General features: G+C 31.8%; 1 protein-coding gene across 1 annotated transcript in view; it reads left to right on the top strand.

Moving 5' to 3' along the window:
• The window catches only part of LOC128192564 (low-density lipoprotein receptor-related protein 1-like), a 34,987-nt gene extending 16,534 nt beyond the window's left edge, over nucleotides 1-18,453 (top strand). The window contains exons 7-23 of the mRNA XM_052865347.1: nucleotides 3,869-4,019; nucleotides 4,482-4,619; nucleotides 4,899-5,004; nucleotides 5,090-5,228; nucleotides 5,481-5,597; nucleotides 6,248-6,475; nucleotides 6,780-6,960; nucleotides 7,321-7,448; nucleotides 7,531-7,687; nucleotides 7,805-7,917; nucleotides 12,921-13,046; nucleotides 13,160-13,330; nucleotides 13,680-13,850; nucleotides 13,934-14,107; nucleotides 14,323-14,499; nucleotides 14,608-14,793; nucleotides 16,286-18,453. Coding sequence (XP_052721307.1) covers nucleotides 3,869-4,019; nucleotides 4,482-4,619; nucleotides 4,899-5,004; nucleotides 5,090-5,228; nucleotides 5,481-5,597; nucleotides 6,248-6,475; nucleotides 6,780-6,960; nucleotides 7,321-7,448; nucleotides 7,531-7,687; nucleotides 7,805-7,917; nucleotides 12,921-13,046; nucleotides 13,160-13,330; nucleotides 13,680-13,850; nucleotides 13,934-14,107; nucleotides 14,323-14,499; nucleotides 14,608-14,793; nucleotides 16,286-16,410 — 2,588 coding nt within the window. The 3' untranslated portion in view covers nucleotides 16,411-18,453. The remainder of the gene's footprint in view (nucleotides 1-3,868; nucleotides 4,020-4,481; nucleotides 4,620-4,898; nucleotides 5,005-5,089; nucleotides 5,229-5,480; nucleotides 5,598-6,247; nucleotides 6,476-6,779; nucleotides 6,961-7,320; nucleotides 7,449-7,530; nucleotides 7,688-7,804; nucleotides 7,918-12,920; nucleotides 13,047-13,159; nucleotides 13,331-13,679; nucleotides 13,851-13,933; nucleotides 14,108-14,322; nucleotides 14,500-14,607; nucleotides 14,794-16,285) is intronic.
• The last annotated feature ends 277 nt before the right edge of the window (nucleotides 18,454-18,730 follow it).

Here is an 18,730-nt window from a genome sequence, read left to right as displayed (position 1 = left end):
TTTACTTAAAATTTTAAAAGATAGTATAAACCCGTTTATTGTAAAATTATGAACAAAACCATATCTGTTTAGTGTTAGGATTACAAGTATTGGAAAGTTACAAAATACAGTTACACTAACAAAGAGTACTAATAAAATACTGTAGATTCCTAATTAAACGCAAGAAATTAGTATCCGTGTAAAATTGCAAGAAGCACCTTTCGCGAATTTCAAATATCGGCATTATTTTCTGAGAGATGAGAACTATAAGAAACAAGAAGAAAAGTTCCAATTTCGCGATTTTACATTCTTGCGATTTTATACAAACAAGCTAGATTGTGGAATTAAGTACTCGCGTTATATAACGAATTTACAGTAAATGCAAGCGTCAACAGAACAATCGAAAACCTTTTTTTTTCATACAAAACATATTTTAAAATGAAATTCTATTGACCTTTGCAGTATTTGAAAAATCAGAGTTAAGTACACCAGCCTGTTGTATTTTAAAGTATCAAAATTCAATCAAAGTACTGAAGAACTGACGGGAGTTGATTTTGTTGATGTTTATTTATTTCAAAATCAATGATATGTTATTTTGCATGACAAGTACATGTATACGTAGTTTCTAATTTGAATTACGCATATTTTTATAATATGAATTTTTTAACTTTTTCGACTGGAATGTCGAGAATCCTCCATATGAATAATGTTAAATAATATTCAAAGATAAAATTAATTCAATCATACTATGTATCAGTGGTAGAAATATTTCTTGAAAATTGTATGGATCCAAGCAATTATTTTATATTGAACTCTAGTCTCGTTAAACCAAACGCTCAGCTGACACCGTAAATCTCCGATAAAGGTTTACGGAGACAGCCGAGCGTCGAGTTGAACGAGACTATATTGAACTCTGGCGTAGGAATACATACGACTACAAAAACTTTTTAAATTGTTCGTACCATTTAAAATCTGACTATTTTTAAGGTATTTGTAAATAAGCTTCCTTGAAAAACAATGCTTTAGCATGCATCACATCGAATTCATCAATTATTTTCAAGAACTAAGTCTTGCCAGGAGCAATGATTTGTGCTGAGGTCCAAACACTGTTTCACTTTCGGTTTGTCCGAGTGACTGCATAGGAGAGTTGATTAAAAATCAACTCCCAAAAATTGTTTTCTACATATCTTCACAATAGAAATCAGGGACCCTTTCTTAATAGTTGACTTCTAGTAATGTTATTTTTCGCTTGGCATCAAATAAGCCTAGTTCAACTAAACAAGTAAAGCAAAGTAAATATTTGAATAGTAGCATGTCAGCCAAAAGTCGACAAACTGTTCTACTTTTCAACAAATCTTAAATCGTCTATTAAATTATTGGAATTTCTAATTCATGGTTGTACCATCTTTCACCAACCAAACAAAAAGAAAAGAAAAAAAAAGATGATTAATTTCCTAAGCAATTGCATATGAATAATATCTAAACCCTAAATACAAGATGTTTAATGTAAGTGTTTTTGCCTATATTATGCATTGATGATACAAGTAATGGTTACCTTAAAAGATTGTTACTTATTGTCACCTTAAACAAATGAAATCAACAGAAGACATATGCATATCTATACCTATAAATTAAGACATTTTGTTAATAAACTCAAACATGCCTCCACAAGAGTAACTGCTTACACATATGGTATGTTAACACAAGACCTATGATGTTCGTAAGCTATGATTTAATTTTACCTGATAAGTAGTTGGTACAAGTTGCTGTCCTTTAAAAAAGGACTACACTACGTGGACCATTTGTATGTGTTTCCAACGAAAAAGTGAAAGCCTTAAGATTATCAGAGATTCCACCGACTCTAGCCCTCTGCTTTAAACCACTAAATTTGTACGTTGCATTACGTATACATGTATGTATAGCCCTGACTTTTTATCTCAGAATTTAAAGGATTCATACTTCTAAAATAATTATGATCTATCTATGAATGAAGTTTGCATGTACAGTATCAAGCATTCGGTGAATTCTACTATTTGCGAACACATTACGATTCGCACTACTTTGTTTACTATGCAGTGACAGCTTTGTGTAAATTAAAAATTTCATATTCATATAAAATTTTTCTTGAGATTTAAACTTTTATACAGTGACATAATTATTGAATCATTCTTAAATGCTTAAAATATTTAATCGGGAAGTTACTATAAAAGTACAGCAAAACATTGCAAATTATGCTATTTGATGCATGTTGTAGTTTCGGCATAACATTAACTTATTTCATAATACTGATAGTTCATATCACATGCCAATCATTTTTTTTTTAAAAGGAATACTTTGTTTCTGTACTGTTTACCGACAACTTTACAATTACAGCGCTTTAAACTTATGTGTGCATATGGCACGGAATCCCGATCCCGATTCAGATAAACATGTGCTAGCCTGGTTCCCTGAGCTACCCATTACGCACAGGAACCAGGCTAGCTCGTGCGCAGGCTGAATTTTCCCCCATAGCATCCGGTTTAACTTCGCTTATATATTTTCTGCGTGGACCTCAGGGTCCACGCAATAAAATTAATCAAATCTCTACTTTCATTTCAATCAAACCCGACATAGCAAGCAATAAGAGTAAGGTGGTGGACACGCATAGGCGAATCCAAGTCAATAGAAATTTGTATTTAAATATATGATTGGAAGGAATGATATTGAATGATCATGCAAAGAGTAAATATATTTACTTTGAACTTATTTAGACTATGTACATTGAATTTGAGATAAGACGAATGTGTAATAAATAAAATATGGCAGTTTGTGTCTTGAATGCGCAATTGTAGTTTGATGGATAGAGCGAAGCACAGCCTCTGGTGAAAGACGGGGTAACCAAACACGCGGGTTGAGTAATTTATAAAATACCAAGGCGAATGCTCAGTATAGGAAGATTCGTCAAGCATTACTGGCAGATACCTTGGATTTGACATCTTTGGTTTATATAAAAATTAATAAATATAATGTATAATATTAATAAATAAAAATGTGCATAGGTTACCGTTTTTTTAAGTTCATATATTTGTATAGCACGCCAGATGGGTTTGTAGTAAACCTTATATACAGTCAAACTATCTCGAACTAGATGGGACTGTTTAAAAATTTCGAGATATCCGAGTATTCGAAATATCGAGAGTAAAATACTTTAAAAAATAGTAGTTGAGACTTACAAATCACTTCGACATATCCATGGTATTCGAGATATCAGAGATATCAGTGTTAGAGATATCTAAGTTCAACTGTATTTATTTATAAGTCATGAACAGTCTTTATGAATAAATGCAGAAAATGGGAATTTTGAATAAGACGGCTGTGGTTGACCCCATCCCCAGTTGTTTTTTTATCCAACAGTTTTCTTTTCTGAAAATCTGTTTTGGGACAGTGGTGAAAATAACAGAAATTTGACTTACAGAATAAAATTAAGAGACTGATACGGCGCAGTAAATACCCACTCACGTATATGAAATACGATTAGAAAGCTTTTTATTTTTCAGTTAGCTGCAAAACTCCTCTTAATATTCAGCCATGTAGCTGTGTTTTATATCAATTCAAAAGAATATGCTAAATAAGCAAATGAGAAAAAATTCGTACAAATTATGCACAAAAAATGAACAAAAAATAAACAGGATTCATCATTTTAAGCATTGTATCATGTTAATGTGTAACGTGTTAATTCCTGCAGTTGCACAGGGCATCAATAAGATTAATTGAAAAAAATGTTGATATACTTTGCGTGTTAGTCAATGTTGTCATAAGTAAGCAATAATTGAAATTGTTATTATGTCTTCAATGTCATAAACGACATGTTCGATATTAATTGTATTTGTTATGAAATAACTTATTTCAGACTTATCGTTTGACTGGATTTCAAAGCGTCTTGGATGGATAGAGCCGACTCTGTCCAGTATACGGTCCTTCTCAATCAATGCTCAAGCCAGTGCTACCGTATACACCAACCTGCAAGAACCTACGTCTCTTACAATAGATCCCCACAACGGGTAGGGAAAGCATTGGTAACGTTATTTAATAATAGTTCTTTTGTTATGCATATTTGTGTCATTTCCGGAAAGGAATGTTCTGCGTCACCAAAAACCCACCAGTTTGTTAACAAACTGCGAATAAAATGCGGTTAGGCTATTTATGCAGTGGATCTAATTGCTTTTGGTTCCTTATGTAATTCGGATAAATCTATATAAATCTCATTTTATTTGTTATCAATATTATTTTACAAAATAAAACAACCCTTATTCTATCTAATGGCAAAAACGACGAAAACCATATCATTTTGATTTGAACTTATGTTTGCTTGGTCCTCCGATATAAATTCATAAATAATCACTGAAAAATACATTTGTAAATAAGCATGAATAACGGATTCATATATTACCATCAAAGCTAATCAAAACATTACAAGTCATTAACATTACCATCTATATGTTTTACGACTTATTTTCTGCAAGCGTCCTATACTGGATTTCGAGGACATCAGTACGAACAATAGTCCAGGGATCCTGGACAAGAGATATACCACAAGTTTTAATAACAGCTGCAAACCTACATAATCCAACTTCTCTACAGTTTGACGTTAAAACTAACAGGTAAACTGTATTTTCGTTCGGTGTTCAAAGTATAGAAAAAATATTTTGTCACTTAACGGTTATAAATGGACTCTTTAAATTGTTGCAATTAGGTATATGCTTGACAAAAGCAGCATTTCAAAGCATTAATGAAATTAATCTACTTTAGGAAATACTATTCCGATTACAAATATATAAATAAGTTAAACAATGTTACTTTATACTTAGCTTTTTCAGGGTCCTTTTTTTGTCCATTTGTGTACATACTTGATTTGATGCATTTTATTTTGTTAATTCTAGATTATACTGGCTAGATCGGTCGGTAATAAAAAGTTCGATGACAAATGGAAGAGATATCAAAAGTCATATCAACACAAAAGGCGCCATAAAAACTATTGCATACAAGGTTATTTTAAATAGATTTTAGATATTTAAATAAGATATGGTTTACGTAACACTTGCAGAGTTCATTCTATTTTAATTGGTTGTAGGACTTCTTTGGTTGGATAAACAAAAAGGAAATTTATTTTGCACGGAGCATCTCTAAAAACGCAGATATTACATTTAATACTGTGCAAAATGCAAAGGATATCGCTGTGTTTGATTCAACTTTGCAAGAGGATAGACGAGGTAGTAAAGACTTTTTGGTGTGAAATTAGATTAAAGAAAAAAGCATAACAATATAAATAATTATAAAATCGTAATGTTTTTAAAGTCAGTGACATCATATTTTATATATATTTTCACAGTATGTTATAACGAATACTATAGATATTTAATGTTTGCATCAATTTTCTCTAATACGGTGATATTCTAAAGGAATAAATACTTAGATCGTGTGTTTTACAAAGTGCTTGTCTAAGTTACTTTTTCTAAATTTAGGTACCTGTCATATACAAAACGGAAATTGCGGAGGACTATGTGTTCGAGAGGAAAATGGTCGCAGATGTGAATGCGATATTGGTCTTCACCTTCAAAAAGACCAGAGTTGTGATAACGGTTAACATTCCATTTTGATTTATTAAAACAATGAACATAATACTTTCTTTACAAATTCGTACATGTTTACGGATCGCCGACATTGTAGAAAAAAAATGATTAGGCTCGTTGTTAGGTTTACAATTAATTTATTTCTTGAAATCAATCAAAATTTTGGTTATTACTGTCTTTTTTTTTATCTTTAAACTGCTTATGAATTGTTCATTAAGAGTGAAGCAAGGAACTTGTTTGTTATAACTGAGTATTTCATTTGATAAATTCCCGTAGAAAAAAATTATTCCAATAATTAACGTTACGGTACTAATAACGTTAAACTGGCTTGCGTCATTTCGTGATTTCCGTGATTTAACTACTTGTTAAGCGTAATAAAATGGCACAGAATATTCATTTAAAACATAAGATAATAACATGTTTTAACAAAATAAATATATCTATATGTAAAATTGTTGAAAAACAAACCAATAATTGTAAACCCATAAAAAGCAAGCAAGAAACGTGTATATTTATCAAGTAAAAAAAATGAATAGAAATATTAGATTTGACCGTGTGGGTTAATGATTAGCTTTATAAAGAGATTTCAAATGCTGTTGTGTTGGGCTGTGTAAATTGTTATCGATTATGCTAGACTAATACCTAAATCTTAATTGTAGATGTTCTTTTGTCGAATTTTATTGTGGTCACTGATTTTACGCATGGAAGAATACTCCAGGTTGATTTTCAGACTGGGACTGTGATAAAATTACCAATAACAGCAAACAGATCCCCGGGACTAGTGTTGGAAAAATCAACAACGACTCTTTTCTACTGCGAAACCTTTACGAAAAGTATAAAATATACAACGTTAAAAGGAGACAACACAACCTATTTCTACACAACAGGTATTCAATTTAAACCGTTCATATTACGCAAATGTATTTGCCAGGATGTTCTAGTATGACAACTGGTTTTATATCCTTACTGGTGTCTGTTTTTTTATATTACAATCTTTGTATATTATCGATTCCTTTCTTGTGAAGCTGTTTCGGGTACTCTAAAAGTGGTTATTTTCGTGTGGGAGAAATTTACACTGGCTAGGCGGAAAGCTTAAAACCACGTAATAAACTCCTGCGTTTTTGTTTTTTGATCTTTAGTACCATTCTAATATTTATCGTTTTTCTATTTTTATTAAATCACTGTTTTCAGGGTCTTCATATGCAGACCGTCTGGCCATCGACTACTCCACGGGTAATCTGTACTATACAGGTGTAGGTCCGACGACATCTCAGAGTTATATTGGAGTAGTCCACAGGGCCACATCTCTTCACAAAACGCTGATATCAGATCTCCATAGTCCAAGAGACATCGCTCTCTATCCCTCCAAAGGGTAATTTGATTAGTTAAATTATTTATATATAATATTTGGATGTAATGATGAGCACATTCTATTGATTTTACGGAACTGATCATAATTTGTGATTGCTATGCATAGAAACTGAATATAAAAAAACATTGAGTCTCTTTTTTGCCTACGTTATCGTTTAAGTCAGTAATTGTGCAACAATACTTTTCATTAAAAATGCAAATTTATTTTAATTTCAATGGAACAGGTTTACGCGTTTATTAAAATGAAAGTCATGAAAGGGGATATAAAGTTACATACAGTAATTGTATTCTATGTATCGTATGATTTTGAAAGTTTTAAATGTATTCGAGCAACTTTGTATCTGATAATGTTTTTCTTTAGGTATGTGTTTTGGACAGAGTTTGGAAACACAGCTCAAATTGTTAGAGCAAATATGGATGGAACATCAAAAAGCTTCATAGCAAAAAAACAGATAGGATGGCCTAATGGGCTAACTTTGGATTTTAAAAGTAAAGTTTGCACACATTTTCATTTGAAATTTACATCATTGATGTTCTTTTTTGTATCTAACTTAAATCATTTCTTATATAGCAAACCGATTGTATTGGACGGATGGGTATTATAACCGCATCGAATCATCTGACCTCAATGGTGGAAATCGTCAGGTTCTGGCGACTGATAATGATGCTCATTTAATGAGTATTGTGATCCATGGGCAGTATCTATACTACACAGCTTGGAATCGACAGTTTGTTTTTTCATACTCTTAGTATAATTTGTTTTACTTTAATTTAAAAAATTAAACGAAACATACGCCTAACTGTTTCTATGTTTACAAGAAGAATGTTTGGTGTCTATATTGCAGGCGAATAACAAAAATCAACAAAATAACGGGTTTAAAAGTGCCTTTTATGTTGGATTATCCCGAAATTGGGCGACTAGATAGTTTAGATATCTACACTGATGATATTCGAGACGGTAGGTGTTATAAATAGCTGCGTAGTCGGTTTTTTGGGCAGATCACAACTTCGGAAGACTCTTACAGACAAGGTTTATCATTAATTGCATGGATGAATACTATTTTCACTTTAAATGAATACTATTTCCTTCATTAAAACTCTAGTATCATTTGATTTTAAACAGCTGAAAATTAAATGTACTTTAGGAAAAATCCTAAGTCTCCCTAACTAAGCTGAAACATTTGATTCCAATCTTGGCTTCACATACTTCAATATTTTTAAAAGAAATAACTAAATGAAACTTCATATATGCTAAAAAATAAGAAACCTGGTTAAAAATCAAATTTAAATTCTTTGTTAATTAAAAAACCATTTCTAAGACAATTTTGAGCACCGCAGTTGATAATGAATCGCTTGTTTCCTAAAACAACACAAGCTAAAGCTCTGTCACTGAGGTTAAGTACAAACCTGAAGTGCATATGTAAAATGATGTTTTAAACATTTCATTTCTTATTTATTTTATTGTTTGCCTTTTAGACGGGGTCACCTGACCCCGTCTATTGGTTTACTGTCAGCCGAAGTCTCAAACCGGAAGGCACGCGTAGAACACATGAATTGAGTCTACGCGTAAGAAAATAGTGCAGAAAGTTTTCATGCATTTCAGAAATATTTATTATAAAAACACGGATTAAATCTTTTTAAGTCCTTTGTGTATAAACAAAATTCTATTAAGAAAATAAACAAATAGTTTTATTGATCAAAACATTCTTGCTCGGGTTCAAATGTGGAATGAGTTACGTAACTGAATGTACAGCGCCGTTGACGATTCAGTTGGTGTACGAGCTCATTAATCAATAGAAGAGGTTGATGGTAGAATCGAAATTAAAGTTCCCAAACGTAATGTGCCATTTTTGAAAAGTTGTGAATTTTATTTTGACAATCTTTAACCTTAATACTACCAAACTTCATGCGCAAGCCGAAGTTAAAGTCGGAATGGGTTATACAAAGATGTTTTACAAATTAAATAGGTGTACAAAGAAAATAAAAACAAGTCTGAATTTGCCTTTTCGTTCGTTGGCTCTTTAGTTGATTAAACTGAATTTAAATTTTAAACAATGCATTGTAAGCAAAATCTATAATAGATTAGACATTTTGGAAGACTTTTACATTATATAATATATACAATCTTACCGATTAAAGAACCAGGTTAAATGTTAATGTTAATGTTTTCCGCCTTAGTTGGAATCAGGCTTGGGGTGAATTACAGTGTAAAATAATGCATTACATTACCATTACTTCATGAATTAGGGCATTAAATTACCATTACCATTACTTAATTTTCTTTAAGTAATGCATTACATTACCATTACATGAGTAAAGTAATACATTACCATTACTTTGTCAAAAGTCAATAGGTTTTAAAAAAGTAATTTAAAAACTGAATAAAGAGTTTTTGTAAATATTTCATAAATAAAACCTGCTTAAAATATTTACAGGTTCGTGTTCATGTTTACTATCAGGTTCAAATGTAATGACTTATACAAGATTGCTGTTGCACTTGTAGTTCTCAAAGTAAGGTTGGTCCTGTAACATTTACACGCTAATGGCGGAGTTGACAATCTCTGTTGTTTTATGTCTCTGATTTTCGGAGTATGATCTGAATTTTAATGAAAGGAACGGTTGTAACGTAATTAGTGTAGGTGATGCACGAGTTTACACAAAATAATAGTAAGTGGCAAACGGATTTATTTTTACCTATTAATTTTGCATGAATCGCAAATGAAGAAAATCGTGTCAGATAAGTCGGTCTTAAAAATCAAAATGGCGACCGTGACATTTTTAGCTCACCTGAGCTGAAAGCTCAAGTGAGCTATTCTGATCACATTTTGTCCGTCGTCCGTCTGTCCGTCCGTCTGTCCGTCTGTAAACTTTTTACATTTTGAACTTCTTCTCTAAAACCGCTTATCCAATTTCAACCAAATTTGGCACAAATCATCCTTATGGGAGGGCAAATATAAATTGCAGAAATAAAAGTTTGATCTGTATTCAAAGCGGAGAAAACCTTGAAACTGTAGAAAAAGGGGGGGGGTGCATTTTTAAAAATCTTCTTCTCAAGAACTACCGAGGCAAATTCAACATAGTTTAGCATAAATTATCCTTATGGGAAGGAAAAAATAAATTGCAAAAATTAAGTGGAAATTTTGTTTCAAATCTGAGTTATTACGAAAATAATAATAAAGGAAATGCGTGTTTCAATCAGTTTAATAGCTTCGGGTTCGGCATCCGGTAAAATGATTCCATACTTCTAAAACGAGGTTCTTTGTTTAAAGCAGCCATGACATTATACGAAAAAGGTCGATCTGACTATGATGAATTTGCTTGTTGTGCAACAGTTCGCGTATGAAGGGAAATTTTGAAACATACAAAATATATTGGTGCCGATTTTGTGAAGTAAATTGAGGCTAAATATTTCAATGCGTTGACAGTTTTCACACATGACGTTGGTGTTAGCTTGTTCTGATTTTCGTTTCGTTCTCATTATGCTTTGTAACCTGGAAACTATCGTCTGTATTTCGTGATTTTTACGTATCAAATCAAACAGAGACTTCGGTAAATCAAACAGTTAACTGTTTACCTGCGCAAATTAAGCAAAATCGGATGTAGGGGACGGGCACTGAAATACAATTCATTATATCGGTAATTCGGCATTATCTTTTGCGTAATGGTACATGTAGTTTAATGCAATAGGTTTTGTTGAGATGCTCGGCATTTTTTCGAGTTTATTCAGTTTAAATAGAGTTTGATATCGCTGACGGAAATATGTAGGTATATACATGTATATATATATATGATTCATTTCGAAAAAATAAATTGTGTTCTTTATTTGTTATACATGTAGTGCATGTTTCTTGTGTTTAATTGTTTACAATTTCTATTTACTAACCATTTTTGAGTGTTAAGCTTCGAATTATAAGCAAGATACAGCGATTTGCTCACAATTCTATGTTTGTACACAGATCTTAAAAACTAAAGCTTAAAGAAGTAAAATATTTGTCAATATTTATTAAGAAAATTTTCAAAGTCTGTTCTTCCAGAAACCAACTTTAACAACTTATTGTATTGTAAACTTAACCTTTTTAGCTCACCTGAGGGTGGGGCCACAATGGGGGGTCGAAGTTTAACAAATGAATATATAGAGTAAATCTTTAAAAATCTTCTCCTCAGAAACTAATCAGCCAGGAAAGCTGAAACTTGTGTGAAAGCATCATCAGGTAATGTAGATACAAATTTGTGAAAATCATGATCCCCGGAGGTAGGGTTGGGCCACAATGAAGGATCGAAGTTTTACATAGGAATATATAGAATAAATCTTTAAAAATATTCTTCTCAGAAACTAATCGGCCAGGAAAGCTGACACTTGTGTGGAAGGATCCTCAGGTAGTGTAGATTCAAAGTTGTGAAAATCATGACCCCCGGGGTACGGTGAGGCCACAATGGGGGATCGAAGTTTAAAATAGGAATATATAGAGTAAATCTTTAAAAATCTTCTTCTCAGAAACTAATTAGCCAGAAAAGCTGAAACTTGTGTGGAAGCATCCTCAGGTAGTGTAGATTCAAATTTGTGAAAATCATAACCCTGGGGGTAGGTTTGGGCCACAATGGGAGGTCGATGTTTTAGATAGGAATAAACAGAGTAAATCTTTAAAAATCTTCTTCTCAGAAACTAATCAGCCAGGAAAGCTGAAACGTGTGTGAAAGCATCCTCAGGTAGTGTAGATTCATGGTTGTGAAAATCATGATCCCCAGGGGTAGGGTGGGGCCACAATGGGGGGGGGGTCAAAATTTAACAAAGGAATATATAGGGTAAATCTTTAAAAATCTTCTCAGAAACTAATCAGCCAGATGTTTCTTTATAATTGTTAAGACTTTGGCCCCAGGACAATTCTTTGGCCTCCCGAGAAGGTTCATAGTTTGATATACGTTTATATCTAATATATAAACTATTGTTAAGGATCATTTTGAGAACTGCAATACTCAACATATGATAAGACTATAAAATCATCTTGTTAGAAAAGGGACTAATGATTATAAACATAAGAATATCCAGGGGAAAATGGATTTTATTTATACAGGATCTACATGTATTATTGTACATTGTCCAGATAGTTTGTATTATGACTCCATTAAGCTGATTTTATCATACCTATTGTTCCTCAGGTGAGCGATGTGGCCCATGGGCCTCTTGTTTTTTAATGCCAAAGTTCTTGGAAATTTATTTTAAAAAAATATTTCTAACGTCAGGTGCCTGTGTTTGTTATCGGTATACAAATGTTCACTTTGTTTGTTAATTCAGCAGTTTTAGAGTTTCCGCGGTTTTCATAAAACTTTTATTACAGATACCGTCCGACTTTGAATAAATCTAATGATTAAAATTATCTACTTTGATATAGTTGTTTGATTTTCCCGGTTAGTAGTAATTTAAAAAAAATTTCCTTAGGGTCTTATTTTACAAAATATACCGTTGTGTCAATTTTCTACAATTATGAAGGATGAGATAAAGTAAAATTTAGATAAAGTATCAGACAATTGCAAAAAAGCTGAATTAACATAGATTGTAACAAATAATTCAAACTCATAAATTTTGGAAGCATTATCGAGGAAATTAAGGACAATTATAAATTCAAATTTTCAATAACCCGTCTTTCACTACTCTCAGTACTTTGATTATTGACATTGGTGTTAATTATGAGTAAACTTACTTTTTTTAAATGTAACAGTGTATGTATGTAACAATCTTTTTTATCATATTGAAGTATAAAAAATATTCCCAAAATCTATGCATAAATTTCAACAATATCTACATAGACGAATGTACATTTCGTAATTTTAATTTTGGTGAATCTTTAAAAATCGCCAAAATAGGCCAAATTATATTTCAGCTACTAAAACAGCTATAAATATAGCTTGAAACAATAGTACAAACTTGTGCTTAAAATTTTAATATTATGCATTTTGTTATAGTTAGTTCCAGTTGCTCGAACCTAAATGGTTTGTGTAGTACGTTTTGTTTTCCAACTCCAAACGGGAGGACATGTGGATGCCAAGACAACGTTAAGCTTCAATCAGACCAATTAACCTGTGAAGGAGGTTAGTAGATTCCATTTGTGTTCTTAAACTATAGAAATTTAGCTTGAAGAACTAAAACATGAAATGAATGTGCATACCACAAGGTCGTAGCATTAACTCTCTCAATTCGTTAGTTTCTAGATGTCAGACGTTGCATCATTCTGTGAATTTCATCGACTGCCGACCGTATCCAGGTTTGACTTGCAATTTTGAATGCAAAGCAGGCTATCAAAATGCTAGCACTGCCACAGCTACTTGCAGTACTACTGGAATATGGGTTCCATCAATAGATGAATTGTGCAAAGGTTTGTTTTTCTAAGATATTTGAAAAATGCTAACAATGAAACATTAAGAACATGAAGAACATTGATCAACTACAGTATATTTTGCTTTAAGCAGTACAAAGGATTTCAAAAATTATTCTGTTATACGTATAATAAAATCGGTTTTTTTTCTTCTTACTCTAACAATATTAGAAATGAAGCTAGAAAAGCAAATTTGGATAATTGCTAATTGATTACAAGAACTGAATGTTCCTCAACGACGGTTACCTATTTAAATGGTTCTTTTACATGTTAAACCAAACATGTTTTCTTTCAAATTTGTGGCAATAAAATATTAAATATACACTGCACAATTACATATCATTTTTAGAGACATTGTGTCCAATGTATCTGGACAATGCTGTATTGTCACCAAGCTGTAGTAGAAAAATTGGGGATCTATGTACCTTCTACTGCATGAAAGGCTATCTCCCGACTTCATCAACCATGGTGTGCACATCTGAAGGAAAGTGGAACGTTGATACAGATACACTATGTTTACGTAAGATTTAGCTTTAATGTCTTAAATCAAATGCTATATTTGTTAAAATTTTCGCAAATATATCAATGATTTTTATTCTGTAGCAATATTGTGTCCACTGTCACTGGGTACTGCTGTTTTATCATCAAGCTGTAGTAGAAGGACTGGAGACTCGTGTACTTTTTATTGCGTTGATGGTTTCATTCCTACAACATCTGATAGATTGATGTGTACATCTGATGGGACGTGGAACCTTCACACTGATACTTTATGTACACGTAAGAAGTGATTCTCGCTATTTTATTACATCAACTAACATTTGTAAGGAAACATTGGTAATCAAAATTTACGAGAAATAAAAAGAAGTCTAGAGTATAAGATATTTTTTCAATGCATCTTAGCTTGACTAAGCTTGGAATGATACTTACTAAAATAATTTATCATGTTGCGAAACAAGAAAGTAAAATTTTAAAAAAATATATGTTATTCATAGCAAAGTTATGTCCAGCAACAATAGAAAATGGCCATCTAGCTGAAAATTGTGAAAGACGAATTGGAAATATATGTTCGTTTACTTGTAATGAAAAATATATATCGGCCATTGATCCTAAAAACATAATATGTACTACCGGAGGAGTATGGAGCTCAGACACTCAGCGACTGTGCAGTCGTAAATTGTTTATTAACATAAAAAGAAATAAATTGCACTCTGAACACTGTATTTTTGCTTCAATTTAAGCTTGTCATAGAAATGCTAAATACATGTTCTTATTTTCAGCTATGAAATGTCCCTTGGACGTAACCAACGGATATGTGTCGTCGACCTGCCGGGGTATGGTCGGGGAGAAATGTGACGTATTCTGTAAGGGTGACGCCTCAATGAACACTGCTCACATCATATGTCTGTCTTCGGGTGCCTGGGACAAAGATACTGCTGATATATGTCGACTGCGTCGTGAATATGGTAACTTTTACGTTATTGTCGTTTATAATGACCTTGTCTGTTAGCTCAATTGGTTTACATAGCATTTTGTGCAATGTTTTTCTTAAGTTGTACCTCTGTGGTTATTTATGATATAGTAAAGTAAAGGTTTGCATTGAAATTTTAAATCAAAAGGATTGCGATTAAGTTAACGCGGCAAATATGTTCATGTTCTTGTGATATATGAGTTATTATATCAAATTATATTAATTATTTTTTTGTTGCAAAAAATGATTACAAGTAAGATATTTCATAATTACTTTCGTGCAATATTTTTTGTATAGCATTATATCGGAAAGGAAAGTTATAACAATCACCATTCAAAATTATAATAAAAAAACATGTTATACATTTCTAAACCATTGTATTCTTTTGTCAACATATACATTATACATCTAGTAATATATATATATATATATAGAAAAATGTTTTCAGTAGACGATAACACAATAATCCATTTCTTTCAAATTTAATCCAGAGCGCTTTCGCCTGATCGGCTCTTCAGTGGATTTCAAATTATAACAGAAATAACAAACGTTGACGTCGTTATTATGACGTCATAAAGTAGACAACGTCACGAACAGTGTAAACAATATTTGGAGATGGCGGCAAATATTTTTTACAAACACATGTAAACGTAATAAAATATGTACAAATGATATTGTTTTAAAATAAGAGGTTATTGAAATGAAAGCTAAATAAAGTCAATGCAGAATAAATAATGCAATTATCGATTAAGTTTAGGTTTAAATTTTTTTATGAAATATTGTTCTTTTGCAAGTCGCAGCTGATCACTTTCCTCGCGGACTTTGTAAAATGGAAAAAATTCAAACCGGCCTCTCCCGCACATATCAAAATGTTCACTACACGGAGTGTTACGAACAGAAGGATCCCTTATCTGCTGCTTATGTACCCTCACACGGTCGGCTAGTATATATATATATATATATATATATATATATATATATATATATATATATATATATATATATATATATATATATATATATATATATTTTATTAGAGAAGTTTCTGTTAATCGCGTATTTTCCCCCATTTTTTATTAGCAGTTACATAAATTGATTTGTGAGGAGATCGTTTTTGTTTTGTTAGACATCACTCATGCAGCACTTTGTGTAAAGAGCGAATCCGTCAAACTTTACTCATGCAGTAACCAAAATGTCAGATATTTCATACTATAATGTCTTTAATATTTTAGGTAAAATAGTGAAAATTGAACAAAGTGTTCACATATTCATACACGTGTTATCCTAATATAAATCGACCCTTTTTGCTTTTCAAATGAAAATACATATATTATGATATAAATTATAAGTTAGCAAAAAGCGGACTAACTGCCAAACTTAACATTGAAGGATAAATTTGCTATTGTTACATTCAAATATGGTTAACCATGATTTTTTAGTTACCATCATACTGCATTTGTGAAATTAAAAACATGTGTCTTTTTCAGAGAAAAGCTTGACCTATGGAGAAGTTGGATTGCGTGTATTATGTGTCATGGTCCTTATTGTTGTTGTAACCACGCCGGTCGCCTGCTATTATTTAAGGAAAGACAACGCGAAGAAAAATGATTAATATAAAAATATATTTGTTTTAAAGAAATTCCCATCTTATTTTGTCAGACTTCATTTTTATCTCATTTTGAGAAAATTATTGAATCTTTTTTTTTTTAAATTAAAAGCTTTTTGGAAAAGCGATTTTAATAGGTTTGAATCACAATAACAACAATTTTGATATCATTATTTGTCAACCAACGTATTTACAGGGTATTGAAAAACGTTTGGACAATGGTAATACATATATCTTAACGTCACATCGGTATATGAATAAATAAATAACTCAAGGTTAATTTTTAACCAGTTCTGTTCTATCAAATCTGCAAAACAAGAACTATGTTTTATCTGTGTACGAATTTCTGCAGAAATGTATTTATCGTGATACAATTGTAAATATTTTGATGTTTGGTGTTGGATGTCATAAATATTTATTTAAGGAACATCTTTATATTGATATTGACGTTTGTAGCTTCCTAGATATTCAACATATCAACATATAATTCAGTATTGAAAATATTGCGTCCAAAATGTATGCAGAGGCAGTCTACTTTTAATTAAGGAAATAAATTAATTACATATGTGTCTGAACATACACTCTTGGGTGTTAAAACGATGCAAAGAAAAAAAGGTAGAATCATTTCAGCTGTAAACAACAACAAAGAGGTAAGCATAACACAAATAAAAAAAAATAAACAAGATGTTATAAAAAAAAGTAGGCAGTTAACTAAGACTATTATGTTTTATGTGAAATCTTAAAAAGAAAAAAATAATAACTCGCTTTTTCCTCCATAAACATATGTTATCATGAGGCACTATAAAGAGAAAATATACTTAGACGTTTAAAGAACCGATCATACAGAAAAAAGTTCTTCCATGGTTAATTTGATCATCAGTTTTTTAATTCACCAAATTCTGTCATGTTAACAAATGTTTTCATAAACATGATTGGTACTTGAAGATTACCAATTTGTTTTTATTTTTTCTCAATCAGGCTTCTTTAATTAATAATCAACGAAAATTCCCCGATAAATTCCGGAAATCATCTGAATTTTTTGGATTTTATGATCTTGCGCATGCGCATTACATTCACGCTAAATCACTAGAGGCTCTTTATTTTATGTTTCCACAATATCATATTAGCATGGATAAACTTGGAAACGATAAAACAAATGTGTGTTAATTTTCATTGGAAATTGTTTTATGTTCATCAAAGAAAATACGGGAGATAACTTTAAGACAGTGCATTTACTAGAAAAAATCCCGAGAGTTTTGAATGTTAACAAGATGTGTAAAAAACGTTGTTGAAATATGTTGGATTCTGCAATTATAGATTTAAACTTTTCGAGGAAATGTATTTACAGCTTCAAAATGGTTTTTGTGAACAATTTGACTGTTATATTCAATGCAACTTAATTTTCTCCAAAATCGTTTTGGAGCAATTCAGCAATTTTCTGCGACATTATGGGTATATGGGAGGCATTTTATCGTCGGAACCCACGGGTTTTCTATCCGTTACACTGCAGTGTAACGGATAGAAAACCCGTGGGTTCCGACGCTGGAGGCATTTTGACTGTGATGAAGGCAATTCCCGAGACACAGTTAGATTATTCCAACTCAACAGAGTGTAGTGAAATTAATAGCATTATTGTAGGCGTGAAGTTTCGTTATACAAATGTCAACAATATACGGTGTTTCGATGTATATATTTTGTAAATGCCCGATATCACATGCAATGTCAACCCGTGCACGCACGGGTAAAAGTCTAGTGTGTAAAGAAAATAAAGTACTTATGAGAGAGAGAGAGAGAGAGAGAGAGAGAGAGAGAGAGAGGTGTTGTTATTGTCTTTAGTGGTACATGTATGTACGGGGAATAAAGGTATGAATCGCTACGTTAGAAAAATATAATACGTTAGCTTAAGCAATGCATTTGTTACTTTATTACCCTTGTGGTCCTCAAAAGGGAAATTTGTGACATTCATTTTCGTTCTTGTATTTTCAAAGCTTGGTTGTTAATATGCAAACACATGCAAATACATAAAGAAACATGACATGTGGTTATAACTGTTTTGATAATAAACATGAAATTAAACCTGTTATTTTCTGTTGATCTATGTCCACACCAACAAGGCTATTTTGTAAAAACAGCAAGGAGTTCCCTTAAACCTTTTATTTGCAAATATTTGACAGATCCTTAGAACTTATAGGTCGACTTTTATCCCACACTAGATACTAAGGTTTAATGTCATGACACAATTTAACAAATTCATTACATTAACTGATAAAATAATTTCACCATCTAGATAAATTTAAACGTTTGAAAACCAATAAATTCTAGCATA

This window comes from Crassostrea angulata, chromosome 7 (genome assembly GCF_025612915.1).
Source record: "Crassostrea angulata isolate pt1a10 chromosome 7, ASM2561291v2, whole genome shotgun sequence".
Taxonomy (NCBI): domain Eukaryota; kingdom Metazoa; phylum Mollusca; class Bivalvia; order Ostreida; family Ostreidae; genus Magallana; species Magallana angulata.
The sequence above is the reverse complement of the archived record's forward strand: the minus strand, read 5'-3'. Positions and strand labels throughout refer to the sequence as shown.